The following is a 24,093-nucleotide window of genomic DNA, read 5'->3' on the forward strand; positions in this document are numbered from 1 at the left end:
ATGAAGGGTCAGAGCCCTGAGTCTGCATCCACGTCTCCAAAGCAGATGAGATACAGTACAAGACATCCAGAGTGAAATTATGTGAGCAGTGTACAGAGTGGGAAATGTATGGAAGAGAGAGGAAACAGTGGCAAGGAGATATTCACAAAGACTGAGAAAAGAAATCAGTCAAAGATACAAAGATGACAGCAATGGAAAATATGTGACAGCCACATACATCATAATAGTGAAAGAGAGAGAGAAAGAATGAGGAAAAGACCAACAAATCTCCATTGTATATACAAGCTTATCTTCTGTGAAAGCAGAGAGAGGGATAGAGAAAGATGAAGAGAGAGAAAACATTTTTTTTTTGTCCTTGAGTTAAATCACAAGAGATCAGCAAATATATCCAATGAAGTATTGTTAGCATCTTACATGGTAAAATAAACACAGATATTCATGTTTTAGAACGTTTCGAGTTTGGTTTGTACAACTTCTCCAGAATTAGTGTATTATTATATTATTAATGCACTTACCTAAAAAGTGGTACAGGTTGAACCTCCCTTATCCAGAACTCCCTTATCCGAATTCACTCCTCATTCAGAACCATTCCTGGCCACCGGGTGGCACATGCACAGAACTCCGACATGAACAAATTGAAGTCCTTCCTTGCTGCCGACTCCCGCAATCGCTGGCCTGACCCCGCGATCCACCGTCCCCCTCACCCCACCCCCGCCCCACCCCGCATGATCTCTCCGCTACACTCCCAGCCCCAAGCCAGCCAGCCCCAATATTCCCTTGCTCAATACCTGTACCATCCAATTTAATGTGACCATCCCTCGTCCGGAAAAATCTCTTATCCAAAACAGGCCAGGTCCCAAGAGTTCTGGATAAGGAAGGTTCAACCTGCATCAGATTAGATTTCTTTATAACTACTAAGTAAGTCTGAGAGTCACTAGCAGTTTTGTGTATTAATATAGTTTAGGTCCAATATTATAGTAAAACTGTTTTCATCCACCCTAAATATTATGCTTTAGAGTTAGACATTTGCACAACATTTCATTTTTATTCAACACACTTGCCTTTTTGGCAGGGGGTGGAAAGATATATAGAGTGGTTTTGCCTATCGATAACCATTAACTATATGCATGCAACCAAACTACTTTAGATCTGCTTACAGCCACGAAGATGGACAAGCTGTCAACAGGTGGAGAATCCTCTGTTGCTAGTGGGGGAAGACCATCGTTGCATGAAGTGTCAGTGCCAGAGTTGAAAGATAAGACTATTGAACATACTGAACAACAAAAATCTGATCTGTCACCGTCTTCCACATTGGGTAAAGACAATGATGCTGTCAAAGGAATACCAGAGGAAGTTTTTACGAAACAGCATTCATTTTCAACAGATGTTTTGCAGACCAAACCTGTTCCTGCATTACTCAAGAATGAACCATGTCCAGAAGACTTAGCTGCTTCTGGTGTTGAAACCATAACTAGCCACCATGAAAGTTCATTACTATCCAGTGTTCATGAAGACAAATGCATATCTATGGTGGCAGCAGAGAATACAGTTGTCCATGTGCAACCAAGCTCTGTCAAGAAAACAGATGAAATCATGAAACCCCAATACGATAAAACAGAAACACTGCCCAGCAAATCAGTTTTAGATGAAAGTAAAACAGCTCTTGGAAGACCTATCATTCAAGATTCAACAAAACAATCCAGTGCAGAGATTTCAGAGACAGGTTATTGTAAAGAAAAGGATGTTTCCCCAACTGTCACTATTGCTCCTGCAAAAGATTCATTAAAGGATAGTGAAGGAGCTTTGCGAAAAGAGCAATTGGTTGCAGGAACCTCAGCTACTGAAGACAAATATGTGTTGTATCAGCAAGAAATAAAAATAGATTCAGTTGCAACCACAGTTTCTGTTACAAAAGAGACAGAACAGCACATTCCTCAGGAAAAACCAGGAGTGCTTGAGGAATTGCATTTCGACAAAATTCCTGTAATCGCTTACAGTGCAGGTAAAGACAAAGCTGTAACTTCAGAAGACCCAACTAGTAAGGGAAAAGATATACCAGATACAATAAAACTGGTTGAACATATAGAAGATGTATTTTCAATGCCAGAAGACAGATCAGAACCTGTTGAATACAGCTCCACAGAAAGTGCAGAACATCATTTAGAGCATTCGAAGGGGAAACCAGCAGTGGAAGAGACAATTTCCAGTACGATATTCTTATTACAAACTGAATCCTCTAAACATGTGTCTGAACAACTAACCACCAACCTTCCATTTAAGGAAATGGACCAAGCCGATCTTAAGGTAGCAGAAGTTAGGAAGTTAACTGATAGTACCTCTGCTCAGTCAGAAACTAAGAAAGAAGCTAATCTAAATGTACAACATAGCATGCAACCCACCACAAGCGATGCAGACTCTACTCTTGAATTGATACAAGAGCCATGTGTTATGGACCAAAATATAGAAAAGTTGCATGTTACACATGCAAAAACTGAAGAAAAAAGCATTCAACAGGTATTTCCTCAAGAGAAAGAATCTGAAGCACAAAGTGTATGCCCATTGACTGATTCAAATGTCATTTCAGATAAAAATGCAGGAAATTCAATTAGTCCAATATTGCAAAACAGAAAAACTGACATTTTTAATATGAATTTGAAAGACAAGACAGGGATGGATCAGCCAGAAATGTCAAAGTATTTTGAAACATTTGTTTCAAAAGACGATGGTGCAAAAAGTAGCGAAAAACCCGAAGACGGTTATTACGAAATGACCATTACAAATGAAAACAATTCAAGACTTACTCATGTAGTGTCACAGCTCTCTGAGGCCCCACATGAAAAATCAAAAGTAGATACGCACATAGTCAAAAATAATATTTCAGCAGAAATAATTCATTATAGCACACTTGCACTGGCATCTCTGCCTGTTGATGCACAGGCTAAATCCACTACAGGAAATGAAATTACTTTTCCTGCTCAACAGAGCCATCTGGAGAAAAAAGACCTCTCCACAGCTATATCTCAACAACCTGATTCTAGCGCTGTTGTGAATATCGAAAAAGAATTACAAAAGCTGGTGCTGAATTTACCAACAACATCTTTAGATTCAATAGCACTGGAGGTGGAAACAGAGAGCCAAGGTCCCCCAGAATCTTTGTCGCCGCTGGCCTCTGACATTCTTGCCTGTACCAGGGGAATGAGCTTGGATGAATCGGCAGACTTTTTTCCAGTTACTACACCTGCTGAGGAGAAGACTGTTTGTTTTCCTGTTGAAGTGGAAAAAGCTAAAACTGTATCTGGCTATGGAGAGAAATCAGCTGACGAAAGCCTGCATTTAGATACACAATATGCTTACCCGCTTACTTTGAAAGATGATTACAAAAATGACACTGTCGTGGTTCCTGACTTGCCTGAAATGTTGGATTTAGGTGTTACTCGAACTAGACTGAGCTCTGAGGGCACAGAAACAGAAATGGTTAGAAGAACATCCATGCCTGGAGAATCTGCCACCGAAAATATTGCTTCTGGCTCAGAGGCTCAAATTGAAAGCATCAAACTAATTATTAAAAATGTTAGTCAAGCAGAGGAAATGGGCTACTGTGTTTTTGAATACTCGGCTCCATTACCAACTCCTGAGGAAGTTAAAAGTCCTCTAGCGGATGGCAGCATTTTCCTTCACCAAATCCGCACTGCTTCTCAGATTATAGATGAGGAAAGTATCAGGAGGCAAATAGATGTTAATAAGCATAAAGAAGATTCACATTTTCGAATTACCACCGTGTCAGAAGACAGGGAATCAAAAATAGCTACTATTTTGGAAGCACAGTCAGAAATCAAGACTGATGAATCAGTTTCGCTAAATGTTCTAAAGCAGGTTACTAAGACAGAGTCTGTACCAGTTTGTTTATGTGATGACTCTGAACTGAAAGAACTTAATCATCAAAATAAAGCCATGGCTATTGACACTCAGAAAATTACAATAGACTTTTCTCCAAAGTCTCCGGATTATGAAACTGAAAAGGCGAGTAAAAGTAACAATTTGTGCGATTTGCCTAGTGAGGTTACAGTGTCAGAAAAAGCTTTGAAAACAGAGTCTGTTGATCACAAACTGTCTGAGAAAGATGCTTCTGTGCAAGAACCAGCTCAACCCAAGAAAACTTTAGAAGATGAACCAAGGCCTAGTTTTCCCAACGAAGTTACTGTGCCAGAAATAGGTTTAAAAATAGAGGCTGCTGATCACAAACTGTCCGAGAAAAGTGCTTCTGTTCAAGAACCAGCCCAACCCAAGAAAGTCTTGGAAGATAAACCAAGGCCTACTTTGCCCAGGCAGGATACTGTGCTAGATGTAGATATAGATATAGATATAGAGACCATGGGTCACATATTTTGTGAGAAAGCTGCTCCTATTCAAGAAACAGATCAACCTAAGAAACTCTTGGAAGATGAATCTAGGCCCAGTTTGGCCAGTGAGATTGCAGTGCCAGAATCTGTTGATCATAAAGTGTCTGAGAAAGCTCCTTCTATTCAAGAGGCACCACAACCTCAGACGGTGGGAACTAAGTCACCCAGTGAGGCTATCTTATCAGAAGCAGGTTTAAAAACTGAAACTGTTGATCACAAAGTATCTGAGAAAACTGCTCCTGTACAAGAAGCCACTCCACCTGAGAAAATTATGGTAGATGCCACTGGGCCTAATTTGCCTGGTGAGGTTACTGTACCCGAAGTAGGTTTAAAAATGAAACCAATTGATCAAGTATCTGAGAAAGTCGTCCCTGCTCCAGAATCAGCTCAACCTAATAAAATTAGGGAGGATGATACTAAGCCTGTTTTACCCAGTACGATTATTCCACCAAAAGAAGACTTAGAAACCATGCATTTTGATCACAAAATAATTGAGAAACCTGCTCCTGTGCAAGAAATTATTCAAACTGAGACAACCATGGAAGATACAACTATGCCTAGTTTATCTAGCAATGTTACAGGGTGCGTAATTAATCAGCCTAAGAAAATCACAGAAGGTGAAACTAGGATTATACCCAGTGAAGTTATTGTATCAGAAGTTTCAAAAATGGAGTCTGTTGATCACAGAACCTCTGAGAAAGCTGTTCCCGTAGAAGAACCAGCCGAAGCTGAGAAAACCATGAAAGACGAAGCTAAGTCCAATTTACTGATCAAGGTTACTGTGCCAGAAATAGTTTTACAAATGGACCCTGCTGACTATGAAGTAGCTGAGAATGTTGTTCCTGTAGAAGAAACTGATGAAGAAAAAGGAATCGTAGAATCTGTCATTACAGTGGAAGATGACATTATTACAGTTGTTCAGACCAAGTTGGAGGGAGGAGAGGACATGGGCCACAATGTGAGATTTGCCATGTCTGATGGTGGTGATGTTGAGGACGTTTTTACCCCTAATGAACAAACCCAGTTAACAGAAGAACAAGTTCATGAGCCACCTGTAAAAGCTGGCCAAATTGCACTTATCCCAGAGAAGATCGAGATCCCTACGGACTTGAAAGAAGACGAGAGTATTGATGAATCAGCAATGGACACAGATAGCCTCTGGATGGATACTCAAGGTGCCTGTAAAGCCTTAATAGCTATCAGCCATGATTAGATAGTAAAATCTCTTTATAAAAAAAAATAACATAAATAAGTAAGTACTGTCCTACAGTACACTCTAATCTTTAATGTTACTCAGTTTTTAAAAAGTAACATGAATTCAGTTTATGCTTTTTTTTCCTTATGATATCCCTGTTGCTATTAAAGTGATTTCTTGCACTCTAATTCTGCAGATGAAGAGAGTATCATAGTAACACAACCAGCTGCTGTTACTAAACAGGAGAAAGCAGAGAAGGAATTCAGCAGCCCATCTTTGGATAAACATAGGAAAGGAAAGGTGTTAAAAACGGGAAAAAACAGAGTTTCCACACCTGAAAGAAAAATAATTAAAAAAGATATCAGTGCAGTCTCCAAAGAAGACAAAAAGAAGAGAAAAGGTTCATACAATGGAAGCAATTTTTGTTTTCTCGTTGCATTTTTGTGATGTGAGGTGTTTGTACTGTGCCTATGTAACAGCATTATATTCTGAGATTTGACTGTAGAAATTTTAGAGAATAAACAATAACCAGAAGTAGTAATATCTAATTTTCTAAATTGTTCTCTATTGTTTTCTTTAATGAAAAGTGGATGTTGAACATTCCACCTGACTTACCACATTGTTTCTGTCCTCATATATTTGCTCTTGTCTTTCCTCTCTAACAGCATATAAGAAGTCTGAACTTGCTAAAAAATCAGAAATTCAGACCCGGTCTCCTTCCAGGAAAATCATTTTAAAACCAGCTGTAAGATATCATAGACCAGCTCACGTTCCTTGTACTAAACGGAAGCAGACAGGTGACTGTTTAAACACCGCAATGTGGCTGGCAAACATGGACTTTACTTCATTGCTAGACTGGCTTTTTACCTGTGTTACTTTTTTTTCAGCCGCTGGGCTGTCGCAAGTTTATCTGTATTCAGCGCTTTTCATTTTTGTTTTCTACAGCAGTCATGATCACACATGCTTGTCGTGCACAAGCTTGCAAGTACAATGGTCTTAACCTTGAAGTGGTGACGTAATTCTTAATGTGGGAGTTTGTATAGATTGCTGTGTGCTGGTGGGAAAGTGTTGCAGCCTGCATCATGATATTCATTCACATTAATTTCTCTCGTGTTTAGAGGTATTCAGGTACAACTTGCATTACATGCAATATATGTTTTCCATTTGTTATTTAAGACGTGCTTTAATTTTTTTAAATTATGTATACTAAGGTTTCCTCCCCACAGATCTTTTTTATTTGTTAGTTTGGATAATTTGTACTTCATTACTTTGCTTCCCATCTTATATGACAACAATGATTTTAAATGTCTTTTGCTTTCATATGCATCTTGATTTATATCCTGATCATAATGACACATTTATCTGGTCTATAGTGCTATATTCTAATATTAATATTCCTTTTGTCTAGTTCCTGGAAGTGTTGAAGGTGCATATATTATAGACCAGAAATTCTCTGTTGCTAAGCAACCCAAGGAGAGAATCACAGTAAGTAAATTAGCTGAAAAATACAATGTGTTTTATGGAAGGTGGGACAACTTTTACAGTATTTGAAGTTTTCAGTTTAAAAAAAATAAAACAATTCACTTTTTTTGATAGATGTATATATCAAAGCCACAGATATTAAACTGTTCAGTATGATCCATACATATGATCTATTTTCTGAAAATAACCTCTTATTTTTGGATGTGTTTTGCCTTTTTTTCTAGTTTTCAGATTGTTTTGAGTTATTTCTAATTTGTAGATATAATAGATCTGCAGTGTGCCGTACACAGGATGGTTACTTGCCACTTGTAATCTGAGTACGCCATCATACCGCCTTTGAAATTGATCACAAGTTCAGGATTTGTGCTAAATCCCAAACTTGCGAACTGTCAACTTCCGACTTCGCGTCAGCTTCGCTGTACGTTCACCTCCCCATTGAAATCAACGGCTGGCGAAAAGTTGTGCTAATTGCCCATCGACTGTGTATTAATTACCTTCAAAATGTTTACGGCTGGTGCAGACAGACGCTGGAGCCTGTTGCACAGAGTAAGGGGAGGGGGGAAGGGATGACAATATTGTATTAATTTTGAGCTAGGTTTATTCCAAAGCGCATGAAAAGCATCCTAATTGATTTTTATAGTTCCTATAAAGAGGCCAGTAACATTTACCTATCTGCTAAAGTGCTCTTTAATTACTTTAATATCTATGTATTTAGGTTAAACTGTGCAAATCAAAATAACTACAATTTACTGTGTTAAATAATACTTCTTTTGGAACGTGCAGTGGGAATGGTAAAAATAAAAAAAGGTCAGCTGTTAATTACATTAGCTTTATGATATTGGGACTGTTGTGTTCCTAACACAGATGAGGCTGCACACAGGGAGGTTAAAGTAACAGTGACCTCATTCTTTATTAAGACACTCCAGAGTGAGGAACAGGCCTTAGGGGCTGGCTTATATACAGTGCTCCCAAGGGATGCTGGGATCCCTTGGGACTTCAGGTGATGAGCTCCGTGGTGGCGGAACATGGGAGTGCATGCTTTACAGATATACAACATCACTCCCGCCACCCCCCCCACCCCCCAAAGTCAAAGTGAAAACTATTTACAAGGTGAGGCGGTCGGGAGCCTTTCTTTGCCTGGTGGACCGCCTCGGTACAAATGTCTGTTCTGGTGTGTTGGCTGTGCCCTCGCTGGGCTGGCGTGTTGTTGGCCCTGCAGGGCTGCTGGGTGAGTCTGGCCTTGCTGGGCTGTTGGGCATGATGGGTTTGATTTCCTGGTCCGGGATGGTGTCGTTGATCCTTTAGGTGTGTGTTGCAGGCTCTAAAAAGGTGGTGTCTGCTGTGGGATGTTCAGAGCAATCTGTGAACCGCAACCTTGTTTGGTCCAGGTGCTTTCTGCAAACTGTCCATTGTCTAGTTTGACTACAAACACCCTATTCCCATCTTTAGCTATTACCGTGCCCGCGATCCACTTGGGACCATGTCCATAGTTTAGCACATACACAGGGTCATTCAGATCAATTTCCCGTGACAGTGGCGCAACCATCATTTACATTTTGTTGCTGCCGCCTGCTCTCTACCTGATCATGCAGGTTGGGGTGAACCAGCGAGAGTCTGGTTTTAAGTGTCCTTTTCATGAGTAGCTCAGCCGGGGGCACCCCTGTGAGCGAGTGGGGTCTCGTGCGGTAGCTGAGCAGTACTCGGGATAGGCGGGTTTGGAGTGAGCCTTCTGTGACTCGCTTAAGGCTCTGTTTGATGGTTTGTACTGCCCGCTCTGCCTGCCCATTGGAGGCTGGTTTAAACAGGGCCGAGGTGACATGTTTGATCCCATTGCGGGTCATGAATTCTTTAAATTCGGCACTGGTGAAACATGGCCCGTTGTCACTGACCAGTATGGCAGGCAGGCCGTGGGTGGCAAACATGGCCCTCAGGCTTTCAATGGTGGCGGTGCTTCCCGACATTATTTCACATTCAATCCATTTTGAAAAAGCATCCACCACCACCAGGAACATTTTACCGAGATACGGGCCCGCTTAGTCGAAATGTATCCTCGACCATGGTCTGGAGGGCCAGGACCATAAATTAGTGGTGCCTCTCTGGGCGCGTTGCTCAAATGAGCACATACACTGCATTGCCATACACAGGACTCTTAAGTCAGAGTCGATACCGGGCCACCACACGTGGGATCTGGCTATCGCTTTCATCATTACTATACCTGGGTGTGTGCTGTGGAGATCCGAGATGAACGTCTCCCTGCCCTTGTTTGGTAGCACTACGCGGTTACCCCACAACAGGCAGTTTGCCTGAATGGACAGCTCATTCATTTGCCGCTGGAACAGCTTGATTGGCTCTTGCATTTCAACGGGGATGCTGGCCCAGCTCCCATGCAGTACAGTTTTTTTATAGGGACAGCAGAGGATCTTGGCTGGTCCAAGTCCTAATCTGGCGGGCTGTGACAGGTGATCTATCGTTTTCAAATGCTTCCATGACTATCAACAAGTCTGCGGGCTGCGCCACCATCAACACTTTGCAGGCTGCGCCATTTCCACCCCAGTGGTGGGCAATAGTAGCCGACTAAGAGCATCCGCACAGTTCTCGGTGCCTGGCCTGTGGCGGATGGTATAGTTATATGCTGATAGATCGAGTGCCCACCTTTGTATGCGGGCTGAGGCATTAGTATTAATCCCCTTGTTTTCAGCGAACAGGGATGTGAGGGGCTTGTGATCGGTTTCCAGCTCAAATTTGAGGCCAACCAGGGACTGATGCATTTTCTTTACCCCGAACACACACACTAATGCCTCTTTCTCAATCATGCTGTCGGCCCTCTCAGCCTTCGACAAGCTCCTGGAAACATAGGCGACAGGTTGCAACTTCCCCGCAACATTAGCTTGTTGTAATACACATCCAACTCCGTACGATGACGCATCACATGCTAGCACAAGTCTTTTACATGGGTTATACAATACAAGCAGCTTGTTGGAGCATAAAATGTTTCTGGCTTTCTCAAAAACAATTACTTGGTTTTTTCCCCATACCCAGTTCTCACCTTTGTGCAATAACACATGTAGGGGCTTAAAAGGGTGCTTAACTCCGGTAGGAAGTTACCAAAATAGTTGAGGAGTCCCAGGAACGACCGCAGATCCGTGACGTTCTGTGGCTTGGGCGCGTTCCTGATAGCCTCTGTCTTGGCGTCTGTGGGCCGAATGCCGTCCGCCGCGATCTTTCTCCCCAAAAACTCCACTTCTGTTGCCATGAAGACGCATTTCGACCTCTTCAGCTGCAGCAATACGCGATCCAGTCGCTGGAGGACCTCCTCCAGTTTTGTAGGTGCTCGGCGGTGTCCCAACCTGTGACCAATATGTCGTCCTGAAAGACCACCGTGTATGGTACCGACTTGAGTAGGCTCTCCATGTTTCTCTGGAAGATCGCTGCAGCCGACAGAATTCCAAACGGGCATCTGTTGTAGATGAACAGTCCCTTGTGCATGTTGAGGCCCTTCGAAGACTCCTCCAGCTCCTGTGTCATGTAGGCCGGAGTCAGGTCAAGCTTGGTGAATGTCTTGCCTCCTGCCAGCGTCGCAAATAGGTCATCTGCCTTAGGTAGCGGATATTGGGTATTGGCCCTGTCGCGAGAAACGATTAATAGTTACTTTATAATCGCCGCAAATCCTGACCGCGCCAGCACTTTTGAGTATTGGAACAATCGGGTTGGCCCACTCGCTGAATTCCACTGGGGAGATGATGCCCTCGCGTTGCAGCCTGTCCAGCTCGATTTCCACTCGCTCCCTCATCATGTGAGGTACCGCTCGCGCCTTGTGGTGAATGGGTCGTGCTTCTGGGACCAAGTGGATCTGCACCTTCGCCCCAGAAAAGTTTCCAATGCCTGGCTCAAAAAGGGAAGGAAATTTGTTAAGAACCTGGGTACATGAGGCCTCATCGACATGTGATAGCGTTCGGATGTCATCCCAGTTCCAGTGGATTTTGCCCAGCCAGCTCCTTCCAAGCAGTGTGGGGCCATCGCCCGGGACAATCCAGAGTGACAGTTCATGCACCGTGGCCTTGTAGATGACCTTGACCATGGCGCTGCCCAAGACAGTGATAAGCTCTTTGGTGTACGTTCTCAGTTTTGTGCAGATGAGGCTCAGGGCTGGTCTGATTGCCCTGTTGCACCACAGTCTCTCAAACATCTTTTTACTCATGATGGATTGGCTAGCGCCAGTGTCCAGTTCCATGGCTACGGGTAAGCCATTCAATTTTATGTTTAGCATTATAAGTGGACATTTCGTCGAAAATGTGTGCACCCCGTGTACTTCAGCATTTGCCTCCTCCCTCTCAGGCTCGAAATTGCTTTGATCTACCATGGACCGATCTTCCTCTGCCACGTGGTGGTTAGCAGGTTTTGCAGAGCTTGCAGCTCGTTTGCAAGCTCGTTGAAGGTGCCCCATTGTTCCACAGCTCTTGCAAACATACCCTTTGAAGCAGCATGAAAGGCTGAATGGAAGCCTCCACAATGCCAACAAGGTGTGAATTGCCTTGCATTCAACCTTTGTTGGGGACTCTGAGTCATCTGGGTCACCTGAGACCTGCTGGCAGTTGCAGATTCGTGGGTTCTGCCCTGTACATTTCTGCTCGTAAACACAGTTCCAGTTAATTTATGAACATTGCTAGCACTTGTGTGCTGAGACATTTGTTTGGTGTTATCACTGGTGGACATAAACGCCTGTGCTTTCGCAATGGCCTTACTGAAGGTCGGTGTCTCTACAGTCAAAAGTTTTCGTAGGATGGTCTCGTGGCCAATGCCCAGTACAAAAAAATCTCTGAGCATTTGCTCCAGGTAGCCATCAAACTCACATTGTCCTGCAAGTCGCCTAGTTCGGCGACGTAGCTCACCACTTCCTCACCTTCAGATCGCTGGCACGTGTAGAACCGATACCTCGCCATCAGCACGCTCTCCCTCGGGTTAAGATGCTGCTGAACCAGTGTAAACAGCTCCTCAAACGACTTATTTGTGGGTTTCACTGGAGCCAGAAGATTTTTCATGAGGCTGTAGGTCGGTGTCCCGCAGACTGTGAGGAGGACACCTCTCCTTTTTGCAGTGCTTCCTACTCCGTCCAGCTGGTTGGCTACAAAGTACTGGTCTAGCCGTTCAACATAGGCTTCCCAGTCCTCACCCTCCGAGACCTTCTCCAGGATGCCCACAGTTTGCTGCATCTTTGCGTTGGATTCATATTCTCGTCGCAGTTGTTGTGTTCCTAAGACAGATGAGGCTGTACACAGGGAGGTTAAAGTAACAGTGACCTCAGTCTTTAATAAGACACTCCAGAGTGAGGAACAGGCCTTCGGGGCCGGCTTATATACAGTGCTCCCAAGGGATGCTGGGATCCCTTGGGACTTCAGGGGATGAGCTCCCTGGTGGCGGCACATGGGAGTGCATGCTTTACAGATACACAACAGGGACCATCTGTTTTTGTATAGGCTTTGTGCCAAATAGCAGAAGACAAACCATTGTATAAATAAACAAAATGCATATGATTTGTGTTTATTCATCACATTCACTTCTTTTGTGATTCACAATGCACATTATTAAATGAAAGTATGACTGTTTAACATCAATGAGAAGGTCATGCATACCCACAAACTAAGGAAAGGGTCTTCAATAATCAATTAGAGACAACAGGGGCAATTTGATGGACTTCTCCAAAGCTTAATGCTATCCCATCGGAGATTTCTATTTTTCCTGATTGGCTTAGAGTCAGGAAGTGAAAGGAGCACCTCCTCTCGTGATTCCAAGTGAGCCCCTGGGATCCGTGGGCCACTACGCACAACCTCACAGCATTTCAAAGCAACTTTTCGAAGAGGGCTTCACTCGAGGTAAATGCGTATTTCGTTTGGATGTCGGTGGCGTACTCCTTAGCTACGTCGCCGAGCGCAAGTTCAGGTCCATCATCTATCGATCAAAACAGGTGTGCCAGATAATATGGAATGCCTCGAGGTTAAGGGAAAAGAAGGTTGTAACTCAATTTTATTTTGTGAATACTTGCACCCCTCTCACCATAAAGTAATATTGGGCTAGATTTTCGGGTCTTCTGTGCTCCGTTTTTTGCCCTGGAACGGCAGCAATGGTGACGGTGAGGAGGTTGGGCCGGGTGGTCAGCCTTCAGCGCACCGCAGTGATCCTCGGGTCCAGTTTAGCGGTGGCACGGAGCAGCACCGCCCGGAAGAGTTGCGCCCGGCACAAACTGAGGCACAAACTGTTCCCAGGCGCTAACTTTCCCGCCCCGCCTCCATTATTGCCCCAAAAACATCAATGCTGAAAATCCAGCCCAAAGTGTTTCGCCATTTGCAGTGAGAGTTACATAGGAGATATACAGCAGTGCACTTCAGGAAAAATACAAGTATAGATTTTGTTAGATCAGGATATATCAAAATATTGAGATGTAAACATTATGCAAATCTGTTCTCCCTCCTCCATCACAATGATCGTAAACCATTAGGGAAACCTAAGGAAACTGTAACAAATCTTTCTTTCCAAAGATAAAATTATATTTGCTATAATGTAACAAGGGTTATTGGAATTTCAGGATTGAAATTCTCAACATATTTGTTGTTAATCTTCTGTGGTGTTGCTCACCGTCCAGAAAAAAATCCTTTCTCTTCCTGCAGCTGTCTCTACTTCCTTCCAATTCTTTGTTTTCTTTTTGCTATTTGTTTATCTTTCACGGTTTGTGTCTCTGTTTCTGTCTTTTTTTTTCTCAGTATGATCCTCACATACTTTTGTTGTTCCTATAGCACCTAGTCAGTTTTTATCCTTTTCCTTCTTTGTGTCAGTTTCTACTTCACTCTGTGTCCTCTCTGTCCTGTGTGATTTTAACTCTGTATGCCTCTCACCTTTTCTCTGTATGTCTCACTCTCTTAAATATTTATCTCTGTCTCTCCACCAATTGTGATGAGGGGTCCCAACTCTGTGACAGTTGCATAAATAATCACTTATCTCCCTGGCTGCAAAGGAATGAGTGGCATCAAGTGCGTTCTGGTGTTATTACAGGGTCCTAGACTGGGAGCGGCGGAGGGTTCGGATTCCTGCAAACTCAGACTCTACCAGAACTAACTCATACACACACAAAAGCACATTCACATTGATACTTAGGCAAGCACTTGCATTCACAATCAGGCATTCAAAACATATCTGCACGCAAGGAAGCATGTTCACACTCATACTTGGACATTTAATTAAAAATATTTTTTCTGCACTGAAATATTCAATCTTTGTTCAGTTAAAATACATCAATTTAGAAGATGTCAGCAACTCCCTTTATCCATTCACCATATTTTGTGTTCTTCTTCATATCTAAGTGTACAGTAATTAAACTGTGAAGTCACAAAGGACCTGCAGCAGAAACTGCAAATTGCTGAGACTAGTGCTCCTTGGCACTGTGAAGCGACATGGAAAAATAATTAGTAAGGCCAAGGAATGATAGCAGGCAGGCTGGTCGCTACTGTGTATGCCTTTTTGGAGTCGGATGGGCAGAAAGAGTAGGTTCGTGTCAGGCCTGGCAGAGACTTTGGGTGTTAATTGGGACCTGGCTGTGCAGGAGCAGAAACAAAATTAAGATGGGGGAAAAATGCTAAAATAAGGCTACCTTTGTGTTTTCTGGGGATTCGTCGCTAAGTACCATGGAGAGGAAATCAGTCTTATTGCAGGCTTATCTCTTTACCAAAGCCCTTCATACAAGATTGTGGATGAAGCAGTTGGTGATGAATAAAGCTGGCATGTGAAACTGTTGGACTTCTAGAAAATTTGAAATGCTGCAATGTCAAGTGTATGACCAGTACAAGTCCAACCACAATGCTGAAAGCAGAAGCCTGTTGTACAGCTGATGAGAAAACTCTGAGACTTGGGATGACAGCTGCTGGAAAGTGTACTCTGGAGGCTGGTATAAGAATTCGTGCCCATATATCCAGGGCTTGATGACTGCCATGCTTAGGTTACAGAGAGGCAAACAGCTAATGCTGAAGTTCCGAACCTCCATCTGGTGGAATTGCCATTTGATGGGTTACGGAATGTGTACATGCTGTGATCAGGAAGATGGTGGCAATACTCCCATACATTTTATGGTGAGTTGCAGTGTTGATCATGCTGCTCATCAGGAGGTTCTGGTACCTGCTCTCCAATTAGTGAGAGCCCAAACCTTTTGAGTTGTCTAATAACCAACTAGTGACTTTCCTGAGGAGGATAGGAAAGGTAAGTGGCATCTCCTTGGGTCAGGTAGCTCCATGATGATAAGCCAGGTGATAGAGGTTTACAACCAAATCACCCAATGTAGTAGATTTGGTAATCCAATAATATAGAGACTTTTGTTTTAAAAATGATAACCATGCATGAAAAGTAATGATCATGGCATATTTAATAATGAATGACAGAGTAACCAAAAATAGTGCTTTTGAAGCATTTTAATGTAAACTTCCAGAGACAGCACATTTAATTGCTTTATGAATTGTAAACAATATTTGGGATTTTCAGGAACTTCCCAAATCATAACTCTTGAGTTCTGTTCATGACGTTGAAGGAAATAAAGAAAATAACCACACATATCTAACATTTTAGTGCATTATAATTTTTTTTCAGTTTGATTTTCTGAGTTGCCATGTACACGTTTCAGAAGCATTTTGCAGGTTTTTAAATGTAAAAAAAATATTTCTTCCTCACATAGTTAACTCACTGTAGTAATGGTCTGTTTTCTTCACATTTTTTGACCATCAAGGTAAAATACGAGTAGCAGGCTGTAGAACTATTAGCATATAATAATTATTAATATATAGCCCACTATATGGTGCATCATTTAAAGCATATCCAAGCACTTTCCATCATAGTGATAGTAATAAACTGTGTTACTTACATTGTTATTGTGAACTATAGTTGCAAAGCCTCGATTGATAACACACAGCATGAGCACAAGCTGCAAAATGGAGAGAGTGCCATTATAACTGAGATTACATTTTATTAAGCCCCCCCAAGAAATGATTATTAAAGTACTTTGTCACACTGGTATTGTGTAGTTTTTTTGAGCAGCTTAACCAGAACAAAAGTACTTTTAAAGATAAATTATAAAATCAACATCATTGCTATAACAGCTTGTAAAATGAAACACAATTATCCAGAAATTGCACAGGCCTTGGCTATTAGAGTGTAGAAAATGACAATACTGTTTAAAGCCAATCATTTTAATTACTGATTGCTGAAAATTTGTATCATATAATTTATTACACTATACAGAATATGAAAGCTTTGGGGAAAAAAGTTGTGCTCTTCAATTATCACATTAATAATGATTAGCTGAGATTAGGTAGACAATCATCGTACCTTTAACATGGCTATTAGTGGTGCTGTAACATGTAGTTTCCAGTTATATTCATTAGAATATTAGGGCATGTCTATACACATTAATTTAAGTTTTTATGTTTTAATATTTTGATCCATTTTCATGTTCATTGTCTTATTTTTTTAATTTGCTTTATATTTTCTCATGACAAGAAATCATCTTCACTAACAAAGATTCCTACCTCAAAATTATCCTCCCTCCTCCCTGAAAGACCCAATTCTACTTGTTCTGCTGCTAGAAAAGTCTTTGTTGACCCAGATTATTATCTCACACGACCCTCATCTGCTGGCCCTAGGGACTCATTGAATGAGCAACCTGTAAGAAAGGTAAGATGAAGAAATGGTCCATGACAGTATTCTTGGTTCGTACTTACTCTTTGGTATTTCTGCTTGGAATGGAAATAGGATAATGTTATTTCAGTTAGGTTTTTTTTGTAATTGTCTGCCACTGTTAAAATGACGGCAACATATTTAGGTTGTTATCCATGAAATATGTTCAGTATTCAGCCAGTTGTTTTACCTACACTCATTATTTTTGATAACCTTTAAACTTGCATTGCTGGAGTGTTGACCATTCAATTAAGATGACAAAGTTCTCATTGCAGTCTTGCCTGAGTCTGGCTTGCCTTTAAAGTGACAGATTCCCTGACTGGGCTCGATTACTTAAACTAGTGAATGAAAATCATTACTTCAAATAGAAAGTCGAGGATAGGTCCACAGGTGATACCTCTTCAATATTATAAACTAAACAATGCAAAAGTGGTGGGAGAAATTTGGGAATAAATTCATTTATCATCTTCCAAAAGTTGCTTTATGTTCTCAATCCAATTTGCCACGTCTGGCATTTCCAATGGTTTTAGTAGCTTAGAGATTGCTGCTGGTGATATTAGTAAGGGACACCTAATGCATTCTTACGAAATTCGTTTTTCCACTGTGTTAATGCAGATACCAACCAGTTTACTTTAAATGGGCTAATACCTCTGCTAAAATGATGGACATAGGAATTTATTAAGTGTTCATTCACTAATATCGGCTATAGTAATTTCTGAGCTCCTGTCTTTTTTGTTGTGAAAAACGTAACCTCTTTATTTTGCGTAATTTTAAAATAATACAAACAGCTAAATCTATTTTCCAATCTAGATCACTTTTTTTCCAGAGAAAAATCTCATTGCCCCCCGCTCCCCCACCCCAAAACCAGCACCACAACCACCACCATGGTATAACCTTGGTGAAACCAGTAACATCACTCTTCCAACAAACATTAGTGAAATGTGATAACTGCATTAGATAACTCTGCAATACATTTTTCAGTACAATACATAGGCTTCCAGTTTACTGCTGGAATGCAGATTTCTGTGCAATCCATTACACTTAATTCTCCATATAGCATCTGAATACATGTTACAGTAGGGAGTCATTTAGTATCTCAGGAGCCAGGAAAGAAAGAATGGTGAAAATAAATTCAGCACAAAGCCCAGAGGCTCTGAACAATGCGAGAAACAAACTCGTTGTACATTTACAAAAGCAAAATACTGCGGATGCTGGAATCTGAAATAAAAACAGAAAATGCTGGAAATCTCAGCAGGTCAAGCAACATCTGTGGAGAGAAACAGAGTTAATGTTTCAGGTCTGTGACCCTTTATCAGAACTGGAAAGGTTCGAGATGTAACAGATTCTTAAGGAAGTGCAGGGGCAGTGAAAGGGGGAGGGGAGGAAAGAACAAAAGGGAAGGTCTGTGATAGGGTGGAAGGCAGAAGAGATTAAGAGACAAAAGGGATGATGGGGAAAAAATGAGATGGTAATGGAATAAGTTAAACAAAAGATGAGTCTACATGGAGTGTGAATGGCAGAAACATCACCAGCTGCCATGAGAAAGAGAAAACTGCCGATGGTTCATTGGCCGTCTTAATTTCACTGCTCCCCTCTCTCACTCAAACCTATCTCCCTCTGAACTTGCAGCACTCCACTCTCTCAGATCCAACCCCAACATTGTCATTAAACATGCTGACAAGGGCGGCGCTGTTGTTGTTTGGTGATCGCCAAATTTCTGACACCTCCTCCTACCTCCCCCTGGACCATGTCCCCACTACCATAAGAACATAAGAAATATGAGCAGGAGTAGGCCATACATCCCCTCGAGCCTGCTCCGCCAATTAATACGATCATGGCTGATCTGATCATGGACTCAGGTTCACTTCCTTGCCCTTTCCCCATAACCCTTTAATCCCTTATCAGTTAAGAAGCTGTCTATCTCTGTCTTAAATGTATTCAATGACCCAGCTTCCTCAGCTCGCTGAAGCAGTGAATTCCACAGATTTACAACCATCTGAGAGAAGAAATTCCTCCTCATCTCAGTTTTAAATGGGCGGCCCCTTATTCTAAGATTATGCCCTCTAGTTCTAGTCTCCCCTATCAGTGGAACCATCCTCTCTGCAGCCACCTTGTCAAGCCCCCTCATAATCTTATATGTTTCGATAAGATCACCTCTCATTCTTCTGAATTCCAATGAGTAGAGGCCCAACCTCCTCAACATTTCCTCATAAGTCAACTCCCTCATCTCCAGAATCAACCTAGTGACCCTAGGATGCAAGCCATCAGGTCCAGGGGATTTATCCGCCTTTAGTCCCATTATCTTACTGAGTACCACCTCCTTAGTGATCATGATTGTGTTAAGTTCCTCCCCCCAACCGTTATAGCCCCCTGACTATCCACTGTTGGGATATTGTTTGTGTCCTCTACCGGAAAGACTGATACAAAATATTTGTTCAGAGTTTCTGCCATCTCCATGTTCCCCATTATTAATTCCTCTGCCTCGTCCTCTAAGGGACCAACATTTACTTTAGCCACTCTTTTCCTTTTTATATATCTGTAGAAACTCTTGCTATCTGTTTTTATATTTCGTGCTGGTTTACTTTCATAGTCCATCTTCCCTTTCTTAATTATTGTTTTAGTCATTCTTTGCTGGCTTTTAAAAGCTTCCCAATCTTCCGGCCTCCCACTAGTTTTGGCCACTTTGTATGCCCTTGTTTTTAATTGGATACCGTCCATTATTTCTTTTCTTTGACACCTTTTTCTCCTCACTGGAATATATTTTTCTTGAGAGTTGTGAAATATCTCCTTAAATGTACGCCACTGTTCATCAACTGTCTTACACTTTAATCTATTTTCCCAGTCCACTTTAGCCAACACTGCCCTCATACCTTCATAGTCTTGTTTATTTAAGCTTAGTATGCTGGTTTAGGATCCAACTTTCTCACCCTCCATCTGAATTTGAAATTCAACCATGCTATGATCACTCATTCCAAGGGCATCCTTTACTAGGAGATTGTTTATTAATCCTGTCTCATTGCACAGGACCAGATCCAAGATAGCCTGCCCCCTGGTTGGTTCCATTACTTAGTGCTCAAGGAACCCGTCCATTATGCACTCCATGAACTCTTCCTCAAGGCTACCCTGACCAATTTGATTTGTCCAAATCAGTATGGAGGTTAAAATCATCCATGATTATTGCTGTTCCCCTTTTACAAGCCCCCACTATTTCCTGATTTATACTCTGACCAACAGAGTTGCTACTGCTGGGTGCCTATAGACTACACCCACCAGTGACTTTTTCCCATTATTCCATATCTCCACCCAAACTGTTTCACCATCCAGATCATTTGAGCCAATTATCGTTTCTCACTATTGCAGTGATTCCATCCTTTATCAATAGAGCTACCCCACCTCCTTTTCCTTTCTGTCTGTCCTTCCGATTGTCAAATACCCCTGAATATTTAATTCCCAGTCCTGGTCACCTTGCAACCATGTCTCTGTAATGGCTATCAAATCATACCCATTTGTATTTATTTGTGCCATTAACTCATCTATTTTGTTACGAATGCTACGTGCATTTAGACAAAGTGCCTTTAAATTTGTTTTTTTACTCTTTTGTTTCTGCTTGTTTCCTCTCTCCTTCAAACTCACTTTCTTTATTTTTGCTTTACTCCCCTCCCTACTGAATCTACTTTCAGGTTCCCATCACCCTGCCAAGCTAGTTTAAACCCTCCCCAACAGTACTAGCAAACCGCCCCGCAAGGATATTGGTCCCGGTTCTGTTGAGGTGCAACCCATCTGGCTTATACAGGTCCCACCTCCCCCAGAAGCAGTCCCAATGCCTCAGGAAACTAAAGCCCTCCCTCCTGACCATTTCTCCAGCCACGCATTCATCTGCTCTATTCTCCTATTTCTGTATTCATAAGCTCGTGGCACTGGGAATGATCTGGAGATTACTACCTTTGATGTCCTGCTTTTTAATCTAGCTCCCTAAACTCTGCCTGCAGGACCTCATCCCTCTTTCTACCTATGTCATTGGTTCTGATGTGGGCCACGACCTCTGGCTGTTCACCCTCTCCATCCAGAATGCCCTGAAGCCGCTCAGTGACATCCTTGACCCTGGCACCAGGGAGGCAACATCCTGGAGTCACGTCTGCGGCCGCAGAAACGCCTGTCTGCTCCCTTGACTATTGAATCCCCTACCACGATAGCTCTTCCATTCTTCTTCCTCCCCCATTGTGCAGCTGAGCCAACTGTGGTGCTGTGGATTTGGCTCTGGCTGCACTCCCCAGAGCCACCATCGCCCTCACCGGTACTCAGAACAGAGTACCGGCTGGAGAGCGGGATGGACTCAGGGGACTCCTGCACTACCTGCCTAGTCCTCCTCTTCTGACCGCACACCAAGCCATCATTTCCCAGATCATCACTGACCTCCCTCTCCTCTGGAGATCTTCCCTCGATAGCTGCCAACCTCATAGTTCCTCATCCATGCACAGCCCACTTCTACCTTCCTAAGATCTACAAGCAGATTGCCCTGGTTGACCCATCGTTCCAGCCTGTTCTTGCCCCACGGACCCTATTTCTTCCTATCTCGACTCTTTTTCTCCCCTTGTCCAGTCTCTTCCCACCTACATCCACGACTCTTCCGATGCCCTCCGCCACTTTAACAGTTTCCTGGCCCCAACTGTCTCCTTTTCACTGGATGCCCAATCCCTCTATACTTCTATCCCCTACCAGGATAGCCTGAGGGTGCTCCACTTCTTGCTTGATCAGAGGCCCAACCAATCCCCATCCATCACCATACTCCTCCGCCTTCCTGAACTTGTTCTAATAAGAACATAAGAAATAGGAGCAGGAGTAAAAACATTGAAAATAAGTGTAGGAGTAGGCCATTTGGCCCCTCGAGCCTGCTCCACGATTCAATAATACCATGGCTGATCTGATTATGGACTCAGCTCCACTTCCCTGCCCGCTCTCCATAACCTTTTACTCCCTTGTCACTAAAAAATCTGTCTATCTCCAGCTTAAATATATTCAATGACCCAGCCTCCACAGCTCTCTGGGGCAGAGAATTCTATAGATTTACAACCCTCTGAGAGAAGAAAATTCTCCTCATCTCAGTTTTAAATGGGCGGCCCCTTATTCAAAGACTATGGGCTAGAACCTCCACTTTTTTTGCATGCTTAATGCCCACCTAACATCCATTTTACTGCTGAAATGACGTATAACGCCCAGATATCGCCCATTTTGGTACAAAATGGAATCTGACGGGCATTTTTGGGAAACTTATCGGCGAGCGTTACTTTCCCCATCTGCTTAACGGCAGGAAAAAATATTACCGCCCGCCCATTATTTTTGGGTGGAATCATCTGAATGGGTGAATTCAACGCCTATAATATTGCCCAGCGTTACTTTCCACACAGAATTAACGCCGAGATTCAATAATATCGTCCGCCCACTTTTTTTGGTCGTCAAGAGCACATCTGGCGAAAGTAACATCCAGGAGATCGCCCACCGTCACTTTCACCACCTCGCACAAATATCGATCAGAATATCGCTCACCCAAAAAACGCCCAGGATAAGTGGAACTGTTCTGAACAAACGCCAGCGGTGTGGCTGGCATTTTTAAAATCGCACTCTTACATGAGGAGCTGAGATCTGAACGATTTACCTGAAAGAACGTTGATGTGAGTGACAACGCTGACACACTGCTGTGTGTGTGCAGCTTAGACATCAATGGTGCCCATCAACTTGGTGCCAGTTAAAGTTTACGTTGATTGATGTTAAGTTGTATTTAACCCTTTCATGTTAAGGAATCACCAGAGTGTAACGGTGCAGCTATCTGAGACAATGCGCAACAAGATTATGTTCAATAACAAAACTGTTATACCAGCATTGGTCTGAAATCGTAAGTATCACAGCCAATAACACCCAACCCCCGCCCATACCCCACTTTTTTCACCATTGACATCAATCAAATGTTCAACATGTCCAGCAACACAGAATGCAAAGGCAAAGCAGGAGCGTGGTCCCCAGCTCCCATACATTACAACAAATTGCATACACCCAGATGGAGATATAACACAGCCATCGCCTGCGGACATGCACCTCACTTTCCTTCCCCACTCCCCTTCTTCTCCCCATGACTCCCCCCTTCCCCTCCTCGCTCCACAGCGACTGGCCGAGCGGGAGGCACCGACAGGGCAACATTCTCTGATGCAGAAGCAGGATCTTGGTCCTTGCTCTCATCTGTCGTTCGCAGAGGTGGTGCGGAACCTAGGGGTGGAGTGCAGCACTCAGGGACCACTGGGAGGCTTGTGGCAGCAGTGTTCCTGGCTATCGCATCCAGGGCCTCCGCCATCCGCAGAATGTACTCAGTCGTGGTGGCCAGCTGTCGGGATATGCCCCCCAATGCTTCGATGAGCTGGTCACCAATGTCTACAGTCCTCCTGGACTCTTGTACCATCTCTCCGCTGTCATGTGGCGCTCATGGAACAGACCTGCCGCATCCACGAGACCTCCACGGGGTCGGCGCCATCCTGGGGACAAATGGGGTGCCCTGTGGCGAGGTGCTTGGGACCGGTACCTCCAGAGTGGAGGCGGCAATGACCGGAGGACCACTAGATCGTCTTGAGGTGGAATGCCTTCTGGAGCATGGCGATGCAGGTTCTTCGAAGTCCGCGCTCTCATCCTTGGAGAACAGACCCAGCGGATTGACGGGTTAGAATCGGAGCTCCTCAGCACCAGATGTTGGATCGTCCGAAGAGTCGTGCTCCATGCCCCCACCTTCTGGCCACCGTGGTCTTGCCTTGGGACACGCTGCTGGCTGAGCTGCAAAACATAAATGAGGTTATTAGAGGAGAAGGGGGTGCTAGGATCACAAGGTGAGTCCAGCGCTACACACAGCATATGCACGACAAAAGCACCATCTCTCTTAAAATCATCGCAGACCTCACATTTCATGACCATCAACATATTTGCATTCCAATGATTTTCATTAGGCCATCATTATTTCTATGACAATTTTAGAAATCATCTATCATATATGATTGTTCGGATATGAGTGGGTATGGCATCTATTGAATTTACATCACGCAGTTGTGTAAGCTTTACTCGCGTGGCATCACTTCAGGGTCTGCAGATGCGTCCATGGCTGTCCGGGGGTGCTTCCCCAGGAGTATGAGCACCCGCTCCTCCATCTCAGTGATGTCGCGAGGGACTGGTGGCGCCGCCCCCCCCCCATCCGTTTGCCTCTGCACGGACCTCGTCCATAGCTTCTTCTGTAAAAGGTGACAGGACGACATAGCATGAGATCATTGCGTGATA

The 24,093-nt window shown here is 43.2% G+C and overlaps 1 protein-coding gene across 1 annotated transcript in view; it reads left to right on the plus strand.

Moving 5' to 3' along the window:
* LOC139259998 (microtubule-associated protein 2-like) overlaps positions 1–24,093 on the plus strand; it is a 607,920-nt gene that overhangs the window by 508,327 nt on the left and 75,500 nt on the right. Inside the window, exons 10-14 of the mRNA XM_070876037.1 lie at positions 1,160–5,575; positions 5,792–5,995; positions 6,261–6,392; positions 7,004–7,080; positions 16,609–16,782. Of these exons, the coding sequence (XP_070732138.1) occupies positions 1,160–5,575; positions 5,792–5,995; positions 6,261–6,392; positions 7,004–7,080; positions 16,609–16,782 (5,003 nt within the window). The remainder of the gene's footprint in view (positions 1–1,159; positions 5,576–5,791; positions 5,996–6,260; positions 6,393–7,003; positions 7,081–16,608; positions 16,783–24,093) is intronic.

This window comes from Pristiophorus japonicus, chromosome 3 (genome assembly GCF_044704955.1).
Source record: "Pristiophorus japonicus isolate sPriJap1 chromosome 3, sPriJap1.hap1, whole genome shotgun sequence".
Taxonomy (NCBI): domain Eukaryota; kingdom Metazoa; phylum Chordata; class Chondrichthyes; family Pristiophoridae; genus Pristiophorus; species Pristiophorus japonicus.